General features: G+C 34.1%; 1 protein-coding gene across 7 annotated transcripts in view; it reads left to right on the top strand.

Moving 5' to 3' along the window:
* PHKB (phosphorylase kinase regulatory subunit beta) overlaps positions 1–12,478 on the top strand; it is an 89,852-nt gene that overhangs the window by 21,524 nt on the left and 55,850 nt on the right. For 6 of the 7 annotated variants that reach the window (XM_049805244.1, XM_049805245.1, XM_049805242.1 and 3 more), the window contains 2 exons: positions 2,483–2,598; positions 10,088–10,151. In XM_049805244.1, the coding sequence (XP_049661201.1) occupies positions 2,483–2,598; positions 10,088–10,151 (180 nt within the window). Of the gene's footprint in view, positions 1–2,482; positions 2,599–5,011; positions 5,112–10,087; positions 10,152–12,478 lie in introns of all 7 variants that reach the window. The other variant, XM_049805248.1, reaches the window with a different exon arrangement.

The following is a 12,478-nucleotide window of genomic DNA, read 5'->3' as shown; positions in this document are numbered from 1 at the left end:
TATAATTTATATTATCCTCCAGATGTTTGCATTTAATTACAGGATCTGCAGAAAAAAATGCATGTGTATAGACTCTCCAGTCAGTGGATATTCTCCACTTCAATGTCAGCATGTAGTTTTCATTGCAGCCATACCCTAGAAATCTGTGGTCTATGGAGATTTATACTAAGATTGTCTTACCACAGATCTGTACATTCTATTAGTCTCTGTATAGCTTCAGCAGTTGCATACATTCTCAGATCTTATTAACGCCACATAATTATGGTATTTCCAATTTTTCCTGTGTGTCTAGATAATACTCAGCATAGTGGCATTGGCAGCACTGTGGATGTGGCAATCTGCTACCCAAACATCAAGTTGGATATTTCTTTCCAATGATATCATTTCATGACGTATTTAGTCTCCTTTCATAGAGAGAACATTTCAAACCAGTGCTAGCACAGTGGAAGGTGCTGGCAGATGGTTGACATTTGGCAAGCTGTCTGCATGAATATGTTTGTACACAGAACTGTTGGCTTCGGAGGCAATCATTGTATACTAGGCAGCTTGATGTCAGGCATGGCAGCTGTCAATGAGTTACCCTCTAGTTGCATCTGTTTGCAGTTGAAAAATTAATTTAATTGCACCTTTGCATCCATAACAAAGAGAACAGTATATGATTGTGCAAGTGAATGAATTTGAGAGCAGTTATTTACACATAAAACAGAGTAACACTAGTATTTGCAGTCATCCATGCTGCATGTGTATTCTTTATTACACCTTGCTGTCCACATGCTTGGCTTCTGAATAAAGAAGCTTAACACACACAGTCCATAATTTCTGTAAGTGCTTTAGCTCTGATTTGGTTATAGCATTTATATGGCCATGATATGAATGATTGCTCTCTGAAGGTTTTGGTTTGCAACCAGTTATCTGCTGCCTTTTTTTCTGTAAATCTGCTATTTGGAAACCCTTAGTTAGTCTCATAAAATATCTGTAATTGACCATTTTTTTCGCATGTTCTGAACATCATCACTGGTAGAAAGTCATCGGTAAGGCTATATATTTCTATGTGGTCCTCTTTGCTTCTTCATTTAGCTGATGCATCTAAATTTCAGTTAGTGATAGAGATAGGAGAAGCCACTCTTAATCGCTGAGTGTTCTAGCTTCATTCAGAGAGAGTTCATTTTAATACAACCAAATGCTAAATTAAAGGGATGAATAATAGTGGCCATATCTGAAAAGTGGAACAGTCTTTTTTCCTTGGAAGTTTAGCTATGAAAAGATTTAGCGTACAGATAATTGTATATGAGCATGCCACAGTGAAATTTTAGCAGAGCCAGATAATATATAGAAAGACAAGTGAGTATAGAATTATGTATATCACTGGTGGACTGGTATTAGCATAGAGACTGTATCTGAAATAGTAACTTTTTAAGATTTAAAGAAAAATGGAGACAAAAGAAAAACCAGAGGTATGCAAGTAAATAAAAATGGAAGCAAATACCTTTCAGTGAAAGATTTGGTTTTTTATCTCATAGCTCATTAAAAAAAAAAAAAAAAAAAAATCACTTTTCTGTAGTAAAGTGGATCCTCCTGTGTAGTTCCCCAATATGGTTGTGTTTATAGCCGTTGCAATATTGTCTTTTCCCACAGAAATACCCTAGAATTTTGTTGGTTGGGAGGGGATGAAATACCTGCTTTGGTGCATGAACCAGTGTAAATCTTGTGTCTGTGGTTAAATTTCCTGTAAGTTATAATCTGTGGACTCTTTGAAGTGAGCTGTAAAATTTATCATCAATTTAACTTTTCTACAATTGAGCAACTCCAAATGTCTCTTTCAACGGTATAAATGAGGAAAAAGTATCTGCTTAAATAAGTCCCCAGCTATAGTTTAATACACCTTCAATACCTTAAAATACCCTTAAATACCTTAGTATTCAGTTGCAACATGTTGATCCAAGAGGAGATTTTAATGATAATAAATTCATTCAGAGTTTTATTTGTCTTTATAAAGGAGTGTGTTTGAATCCACATAAGTATGTTTTATCAGGAGCTAATATAATAAAACTTTGGCGTATCAGTTCTCTTACAATGAATTAAGAAATAGCACCAAGATTTCTGTGTCCTAATCTTGTAGGTTTTAATTTCTTTTGCTCTCTGATCTGGTTTTAGGACAAATTTTTTAAAAGATCAAAATGCCAGTTTTTTGGAGCTCTTCAAGTGTGTCTTGAATATTAAATCATTTTTATTACTGCCTTTGTAGGAACTTTTGCATAAATCACATCACCTAATTTGGGACAGCTCTTAATATTTTGTGACTAAAAACTGGTTTTAAAGTGAATATCTGAACTTGGGAACATCATTCTCTGGGGTGGGGGGGGAAAGGATGGAAGGCACAGTTATGATGGCTGAGGAAAAACAACTTTGTCTTTTTTGAAAAAATGAACAGAAGAAAATATGCTTTCATTTCCCTTCAGTCACTTATCTTTCTTTCCTACAGGTGTCCTTCATTCAAAATCTTGTGTTTTGCGTGGAAAGAGCCTATCGTGTACCAGATTTTGGTGTCTGGGAAAGAGGAAGTAAATACAACAATGGCAGTCCAGAGCTGCATTCAAGGTAGGTGAGTGAATGTAGCTCTTTCAGTCAGAGTAAGTAAATGTGATACGAATAAAAAGAATTCATGGGCAGAGTTAAAAATAATAACGCATTAAAATACTGTTTGAACTAAATTAAGGTTCTCTAAAGACTAAGAGATGTATTTGGGGAAAATGTGAAGCATAATTTCATCATCATATGCATGCTGAAATAACCACCTAGATGCTTAGCTATTTGAGTATTCAAATTCCAATAATGATGTGCAGCTGCATGCATATAATTCTGAAAATTGTGTTCAGAACAGTTCAGACTCTTGAGGCATGTGCAGTAGGATCCACAAAAATGTTTAGGAAAATCCTGATATAAGAAAGTGTTGAATCATAAGTCTAGATTTTCTCTTCTCCACCATGCTGGGAGGAAGATGCTGGACACTGGAGCATAGCCTAGTGCACAAGTTCTTTTCCAGGTTCTTCAGATGCCACAAGTAGGTGAGCATTCTGACCACTGTCCTGTGAGACAGTTAGGAATGTTCTTAACATTTTAATATTAGAGTGGTCCGGTTCACTTCAGTGGAATTGCTCACATGCTGTCTATCTTGAAGGATCCAATCTGTAATCCGACAACTTGCTTTTTCTTGCGTTACTATTGTTTTCTTCACTTTTTGACTTCTGAGGTTTTATGAATCATAAAAATGGCTATAGCTTGGATATCTTAGGATTTTTAAAATATCATTGATCGTTGTAATTATCATGGGCTTGCAAATAATACGTGTGTTTCTTCCAGTCTTTGTTGTTGCCAAATGAATCTGTGTTCTCGTTTCAGAATTAAGTAATTTTTCTTAGCTCATATATGGGCATGTATTTTAACGTATAGATATAATAGCACATCATTGCAGCAAAACACTTAATTTAGGTATGTTTTTTTCAGGGCTTTTGTAGAGTTTTAGTACTGGTGTGAGAACTGAAGACTCCCAAGTTGTTATATAATCTGCTTCATTAGTTGTCTGGGGTTTTTTCTTACTCCTGGGTCTGTAAAATTCTCAAATGCCAGATTACATGAGTGTTCACTTAAAGAATCGTATACTTCCTTCCGCATCTCACCTTGTACAAACTTGCAAAAGAAACACTGAAACTCCTGCGTCTCCTCTTGTTTGCAGCATTCTGGTTATTCAGTATGTGAATTTTCTCCAGGGAAAACTGAACATATTTTAATGAGATGGAAATGGGCATGTTGCCTTGTCTTCATCTAGACTGACATTTATAGGTTGGTTTTTCTAAGGGTGAAGTTTTATGAGGTGGACTGAGCCAGTCTAACAGATCACTGAGCTGGCACAATAGGAAGTACAGGGCTTGGTCCTAATTTAAGAGGTAGACTTTGGTCATCAGAAAGAGGTATTGCCCCTATTTATTATTCCTTGTGTGCATGTTGATACTCTGCTTCATTGTAGGAAGCCAGTAGACAATTTCTCTTGTTCTCATAAATCAGAAAAAATGGAAGAGGAACATGCATCAAAAGATGTATTCAGATATTATTGAGGAAAGCCCTGGGTACACTAAAATACTCTCTATACTTTGTTATACTCCTATTGTAGTGTATCTACCTAAGAGAGCTCTTAAAAAAAAAAAAAAAAAAAAAAAAAAAAATTCAAGAAGTGATTCTAACTAATCAGGGCTAGTCATGAATGACGTATGTATGTCTTCAGTGATTATGGACTCCAAACCAGTCACTTCAGTTTCAGTATTAAGTATGCTATATTCCTGGCCCTGAAAACTCACACTGTAAGTCTACATACAGTGTGTGTTTGCTTTCAGAATTAGAAGTTAATTCTTGTCTTTTATTGAAAGAGACTTTCTTTTTAAAGAAGATATTGTATAATATGAAGTCCATAAATAATAACTGGAAATTATGGCCTGTGTTAGAAGATGCAAATATTTTAAGTCTTTACACAGTCTTGGTATTCTCTCTTAGAACAGTTCAAAACACTTCTAATAAATGATAAATAGCAAAACACTCTGTGGACCTGGTCTTCACTGATGTATGCAAATTCTTGTCTTTTACTGGTTCAAAGGCAAGATTTGTAACAGCTTTTATTATAGTGTGATCCCCTTCCCACATGGCTGAACTTCTGAAAAATTAATTTGTCCTGTAACCATTTGATCAAGCTGTTCTCCAGGCATCTGCTGAGTACCTCTGCAAAATGTCTTTGACATCTCCCATATGTACTGTGAGAATAATGAAGTTGCCAAAGTGTAGTATCTTCATATTCCAAATCTAAGACTGTAGAGCCTCGATCTTGCTCTTCTGTGTAGTGGAGGTATACTGCTATAGTGTTGTCCTTCCTTGATCTATTTTGTTTTGTCTAATTGTGAAATTATTATTATTGTTGTGGGTTTGTTTTTTGTTTTGTTGTTTGGGGTTGTTTTTTTTTTTAAAGATCCTTTGTGGTGTTCGATGTTCCAGTTGAACTGCACAATTCTTGGATGGAGGCAAGAAACTGTGAATGGGAGGAGGATTAAGGATGTATATGCTTTAAGGTGTGTTTTGATTAGCAGTTGCTAAGAATATGCAAATTTTAGTGTTTGTCCTCAGGTATTTTACTAAGATGGTAAATCTAACAATTAAAAGTTACTGGGAATTATGAATGATGTTTAAGTGAATTTAGTAATGCTTTTTTAGCAAGCTGGAAGTCTCTAGGTTGGTGTCAGCTTCCCCTGCCCCAAATCTGGATCAAGGTCAAATGTTACCCATGGTATTATGATTGCAAGACTTCTCTTGATAATCTGTGACAAATCACAATAATTGGCAGCTATAGTAAGGTCTACAGGTTGTACCTGGGAAGGTTCAGTATAGACATTGAGAAGAAACCTTTTCACTTGAAGAGCAGTGAAGCACCAGAGCAGGGTATTCAAAAGAAGTTAGGGAGTCTCTATCCTTGGAGGTTTTTGAGACTTGTCTAGATGAGGCTGTGTTTCCTTGAATCGGTCTTGGTTATTATATCTGGCTTAAAGTGAGATTTCATGTTGGACTAGATGAGTTCCATATGTCCCTCCTAACCAATGACTTTATGATCCTGTGAAATTTTTAGAGGAATATTTAGAGAGTTTGGGTTAGGCTTTGTTGTTGGGCCATCTCCAAGTCAGCATCTTTTTCTCTGGGAATAGAGTCCAGCAGGTTAACACAGCATGTTCATAGTGGGTTTCTGAGTGGAGGAAGGAACATATTTATTAAAATACATTTTGCCTTTAATTCATACTCTTAAACCAGTCCACTTTTTTCTGTTACTAAGTTGCAGAGTATGAAGAATGTATTTTCTGTAGAAAGACATGAGCATAATGTTTATTATAAAACCTCTTTTCTAATTTGCCCAACAGGAAGGTATTAATCAGTAGGAATGAAACAAGTGTCTGAAGTGTGATCATGGTTCTGAAGTGTGCAATGTTTTGTGCTTGTTCAGTCTTTTGAAGACATACTTGATACTACAGCTTTTCTCAGACTTTTTTTGTTTTAAAGTAACTTCCTGCTGTCAGTTAGCCATGAAACATCTATTAATATAAGGTGTGTATGGTGAAGGGAATGCTTGATATACCATTGTAATGTGAAGAAATATTACATGATGGGGGAAAGAAAGCAGTATTTTAATGTTGAGTAATTTATATTTTCATTGGCAAATAATACTTGTGAGAGTACTGAAGTCTCCAGAGGCTTTGAATAACTAGAGGTAGAAAAATACTGATCAATTACAGTAAGTATTATTCTTATTGTAGAATAATGACTGAGTATGTAAAATAGAAATTATTTCAAGGAAAGAATCCATATTCATATTCAATTTTTTTCAAGCAGTATCATTCTATTTTGTAGATAGAGTGAGTAGTTTTACATTATCTGAATACCTGTCATTGTTGCTGTTTGAACAACTATTACTTCTCTACTTTTTGTCTGTAACTTTTTTCCTGCTCTGAAAATACCTGACTGTTGGTATTAGAAGTGTTATTTGGAAGGGAAAAGAAGAGTATTAGATTTTAACACGTGATACAGGTCTCAGTGTGCAGGATTTCTCCGATTTTCATTTTCTATGCATGCAGCTTGATTATAATACTTAACTCCTATGAAAAGTTATGTTCTGAGTCATCACGCTAATTTCTTTGATCAATTGCTAGGTTATAATTAAAATAGGGCAATTGTTAGAACAATTATATTTTTCTTTAAGTATTTGAAACAAAGCCAGAAAAATAATTACATTCACAACACTTCTGAGCTCAGTTTATTCCTTCATCACATTCTCCAGTACCAAAAGCTTTCATCAGCAGAAGGTACCGAACTGAGGGATTTTACCACTGTTTGATGGCAGCTGCTCAGAGCAGAACTTAGTTAACCTAATCAGCTTTCTCTTGTTGAACCAATTAGAATTAAATCCTATGAGTACTATTTCTGGCAGTGTTTCAGAAAGAAAGATGGATGTTTATAAACCTGTTGGTAATAGTTAAAAAGAATGATAAAGTCTGATATCGGTGTCTAAAGTACTTCTAATATTAACCAACCCAGGTAAAACAGTACTTAAAGTAAACAAATTCTGTAACTGCGCTGTGTTTTTAGACTGAAAATTATTTTCAATATTTTCTGTGTCATCATAATTGGATCCCTTTATTTACAGTAAGGTAAAAAGTTTACTCAGATCTCAAAATACTGCATCAAGTATAGAATAATAAAGGTTAAAGCACATGTCCCTGTTTGCAGTTTTCTGACAATTTGGTTGTTATAAGTTTTTTGGGCTCGATAGTGCAGTTGTTTGTTCAGTACTGTCACAACTCCTCTTACACAGAAGTTCAGGATTATTAATGATTAGTTTCGGAGTATTTTTTCTAACTCAGTGTTGCTTCATTAATTATTTTTATAAACAAAGTATCTAGGGCTGTCTTGTTCACAAAATACATATTCCTAATTTTACTGTTTCCCTGCAAGTGGAGTGTGGCCCTCGGACCCTTAAGGATGCTTTAATTTTTCATAATCACAACTATCTCTGTGCCAATGTTGTTCTTGTGTTATCTTGGCACATGGATCCTCTGACCAACTTTTTTTTTTTTTTTTTTTTTTTTTTTTTTTTGTTCCTTGTTTGGCAGTACTGTGTAGTTTTTATCCCAAAGAAAAGATGGCAAGAAAATCGAAAGTGTGGTTGGCTGAGTGAATAATCAGTAATAGAGAAAAAAGGATATAAACTTTTAACTCCCTTTCTGTCCTTTTTTTTTTTTTTTAAAGAGAGTATTTGAAGGAATTACTTTGCTAATAAGTAAACTGTTAAATTAACTGGTATATTCTGTTTCTCCCAGACTTTTCACAGTTCTTAAAACTTCAGACTTTTCAAGCATCTATATATAGTAGTGTAGAACTTTGTGAGAGTTCTTTTTTTGTTTTGTTTTTTTTTTGTTTGTTTGTTTTGTGTCTGTATTTGGTTTGGTTTTGTTTTTCTCTACATTTATGTATTGTGCCCAGCTGGAAAAACTATGGCAGCTGCATCTAAACAGTTGTTAGCTGAGGACAGTGTCAACAACATCCTCTCCCTTATAGGGAAAGGCTTTATGGAAGGGTGAACCTTTCAGTTCCTCTTTCCATTGATTTTTATCTTGCTGAGGTTGGAGGCTTTCTTCCTGCAGTGTTGATCTATGTCCTCCTACTATGTTCTGTCACTTTTGTTTATCCTCATGGTCTTTTTTTAACTCTGAATCTTTTGTCATGTCAGCCTGATTCATTCTGCTTTTTTCTTTTTCAACTTTTTGCTATATGTCTTCAGATTTGTTAACTTCTAAAGATAACAAGGTAGACATCTATACTTTCCTGTTATTCTGCTGTCTTCCTTTTCTATTGTCTCATTTATTGTCTTTTTTTGACTAAAAATATTTCAAATTATTAATTGGAAAGCAGAGCTCCTATCTAAAGGAATGGGCAGTTAGGGAGAAAGATGAAACTTGATTGTGAAGTAGGAGCTTCAAAACTGGGACAGATGTTTAGGGATAGCACATGGGGTGTCAGTGAAGTCAGTAAATAACTGTTGTAGTTTATACAGAAATGAAACAGAGAGATAAAGGCGCATTGGTCAGAGGCACTGTAGCTAAGTGGAGACAAAGGCATAATTTAAAGTTTTAGTTTTATGAATAAAGTTGGGAGAATTATACTAGGCTTTATTTTACTGGGTGGTCTGAATCTGTTTTACCAGATGGGTTAAGAGAATGTGAAAGGTGTTTGTTTTATTAGCTAGACTTCTGTAATATTTCTAGTTCCTATACTTTTATGTTACCACTTAGAAAGCAGTGCAAAGTCCTTTCCCTACTTTGAGTGCTTGTATTCAATAGTGGAACTGTCAGAAATCCGGTAGCAGCACATATTAAGTTTTTAAACTCTAGCACTGTCGGGAACTAGGTCATTTAATATTTTACTTTTTGATGCCCTGTGACCTTAACATCTAGAATTTTAGAATCAATGTGCAAAAATGTGGTGTTTTATGTGAATGTTAATGCTTTAGGTTCCTTACTGCAGCTGGATGTACATATGTGAAGTTGGCCTATCTATAATTATATGTTCTTTAAAACAATATTTCAAAATTCTGTTCTCTGTCATACTTCAAATTTCATATAAATCTGTCAAATGTATGTAGATTTCTATTAGTTTATCTTAAGCTTTTCTTTAAAGTAAAAAAAATAATCATCAAAAGTGTGTATGTGCATTGAGACAGAATGCTTTTTTTTTTAAAATACTCACAAGGAAAGTATAAGACTACATTTTTTTAAATGAAAAGGCTTTTTAAAAGTCTTCTTATGTATACTTTTATATGTATTGTATGATTTTCATAATCAGTAATTTAGTATATCATTTGATTAAAAATTGTATAATGATTAGTGATTTTAGTGCTTAATGTCTTTAAACATGAACTTGCTAACTTGAAAGCTTGTTGGTAGTATTTCTGGGTCTTGTTTTCTTCGTGATGGATACTGGTCATGGAGTAGGTAAAATTAAAGACATTTCACTATACGGTTGATAGCAGAAAATGCTCTTTTTCTGAATCCAGATCAATGAGTTCTTTTATTATATTGAAAGCTAGCTAGAACTCAGTCTTTTAAAGTTTAATGCTTGAGAGCTGGATTGAAAAATTGTGTTGAAGTAAATCTTCTGTTAATACGCTATTAGCAAGACCTTGAAATACATAATGCCAGATGTCTAGTAGCAAGGTGAGAGCAGAAGTGCATTTTCCAGATGGTCTCTGACATTTGAAGACAAATAAAAATGCTGAAATGTGTTTTTTTTTAAAAAAAAAAAAAAAACAACAAAAAACAAACCCCAAAACAACCCACCACCAAACAACCCCAAACTTGCTGCATCATCATTTTATTAATGTAAAGGTTAAGCACAAAATTCAAATCAAGAAAAGACCATAGTTCTGAAAGCTGTCGAATGTATTAAATTTTAGTCTGGGCTTGAATTATGATACCTCTGCTTTTTTGTTGTTTTGTTTTCTTCTCAGTTCCGTGGGGGTGGCAAAAGCAGCTTTAGAAGCAATTAATGGTTTCAATCTCTTTGGAAATCAGGTAATAAAAATGTTTGTTTTCTTTCCTTTTTTTTAGCAGTAATGATTTACACTGTGGATCAGAGGATATTTAGAAATATCTAGCAGAGTTTGTTAAGATTCCAGCTTTAAAGAAAGTTAGTTTGCAAATGGATTGCTCCTGTTTCAGTACAGAATTAGTCTGATAAAATCATTAGTGCTCTTGCTATCAAGAAATCCTTTTTTTTTATTACAAGAAAAAAATCTAAAATGATTGCAGCTTATTCTGAAAAGGGACTTGGTTGCCAAAAAGGTGGTTTGTTTTCAGAATTGTATCTGTTTATCATAATACAGTGTGCCTCTACCTACAAGCATTACCTTACTTCTGTCTTCTTCCTTCATGTGGCTTTTGATCAAAACTTTTTAAAATAAGCTACTTATACATAATCCCACTGTTTTACTGGGTTTTAATTTCAATATGTTGCATAGTGGTAAAAACCTTTTCCCATCCTTTCACATGGCTTGGATCAATTAAGCAAGCAAGCCTTTTCTTAGATTTTTATCTCTGACTTGTATTCCCCTTCTATGTGCATTTTTTTTAGGTGTTCTACCTACAATAGTTTATAGCTAAAATAAAAGAATACTCTTCCAAATTAATGGTCTAGAAAATGTACAAATGGAAGAGATATGTTATTGTCGGGCTATCTGTGTTAATAGTGAATGGAAATGAAGGATAGGAATGCAGCTGAAAAGAAAGTTGGATAGCATCAGATGTGTGTAGAAATAGTTATAAAACTTGCTGGTGAGTTTTGCTTGTAAATTGTGTGGAAGGGAGGATAACTTGGTCAAAGTGGTGAGCTCAGTACACTAAGTAAAGCTTTCCATGTTGCACTGTTTTCTTGGAATCTTTCATCCTTTTTGAGTTATGACTGATGGACCTCGCTCACGTGGCCAAATGTCTGAATTTCACGCAAAGTAAACATTAATTAATGAGACATGCTTTATCTCTTCTTAGAGTTGAGTAACATTCAAAACTTAGTTTAAAAAAATAACGGGCTTACATGAGTAACATGTTTCTATACTTATATTTTTTTTTTCTGAAGTTAGGCAGTATATGATCCTTTTGAGTTTTGATAATTTTATATTGTGAACTTGACTTGAAGTACTATTTGTATATTTTTTGAGTAAAGTTTCTGAATGTTCTTGCTGGCTTTCAGGTATGATTTTTATTTTTATTTTTTTCTCTTTCTGTAATATCTGTGCTCTCCTTTTGTCTCACAAGTAAGATAGAACTGACTTCCAGATTGTAGTATTTGTCTGTTTTCAAATATTCAACTTTAAGAAACTTGGTGAAATCCACTGGTTTGCCATAAAGAAAAGTAGTACAAAGGAGAGAAGCTATAAATGGTAAAATAGTAAATGGTGAATAAGGGGAATGCTCTTTGCGTGAGCTAATGAGTATGAGCTAGGTCAACTGTAAAGCTGTGAATAGGAAACAGTCCAAATTACGTTCCAAGTTCCTTTCAGTACTCCTTGGCTTATTGAACCTTTTTTTGTTATTTGTGTCTCCATTTTTCTATTGGTAAAATGGAAGGTATGGATCGAAACAGTCATATGAAATAATTATTAGTACTATTGGACAAAAAGTTCTTCCTTATAGTTTATTCACATAAAAACAACCGTTGAACTAAAACGTTTTAGAGCTTGGGATGAAAAGTATAAGTGGCAATTTGTTTTAAATAGTAAGCAACTGACATATAAGTACAATCTATTAAACAATCTTATCTACTGATGAAAAACTATACCACTTACTATTATTAGACTCTTCTTTGTCTTATGGCATAAAACAGGAGATCCTCCTAAACAAGGATTTCTGACTTTGTAGACTTAGGCATCCATTACAATTTTTGTGGTGGTAGGGTGGGGTTTTTTTTCGGGGGGTCGGGGGGTGGCTTGAGTTTTTTGATTTTTGGGTTTTTTTCCATCTGTATATTTGTACTAGTATTGTACTACAATAGACTTTTTCTGTTTAGAATCCACACCTCAGGAAATATTGATGGCTGTTTGCCTACGAGTGAGGAAGAAAGAAAGTGCTCTTTATGCATACACAGATGCACTGTTTCAAAAACACTTAGGCATTTGGTCTAGTTTTGGTTGACTTTATGTACATTTTAAAAGCTGATATTATACATTAAGAACTAGGAGCTAGTAAGGATCTTAAATAATGATTATACATAATACACATTGTCAGTATTTCAGAAAAAACATTTCTCTACAATCTTTACCTTCCCAACAGTCTCAAGCACCAGTAAATGTGGCTGCTGGTTGTTTTTTTTTTAAATTATTTTTTACTGAATTCTGAAATGGATG

This window comes from Accipiter gentilis, chromosome 7 (genome assembly GCF_929443795.1).
Source record: "Accipiter gentilis chromosome 7, bAccGen1.1, whole genome shotgun sequence".
Taxonomy (NCBI): Eukaryota; Metazoa; Chordata; class Aves; order Accipitriformes; family Accipitridae; genus Astur; species Astur gentilis.
This window is presented reverse-complemented; position numbering and strand designations above follow the sequence as displayed.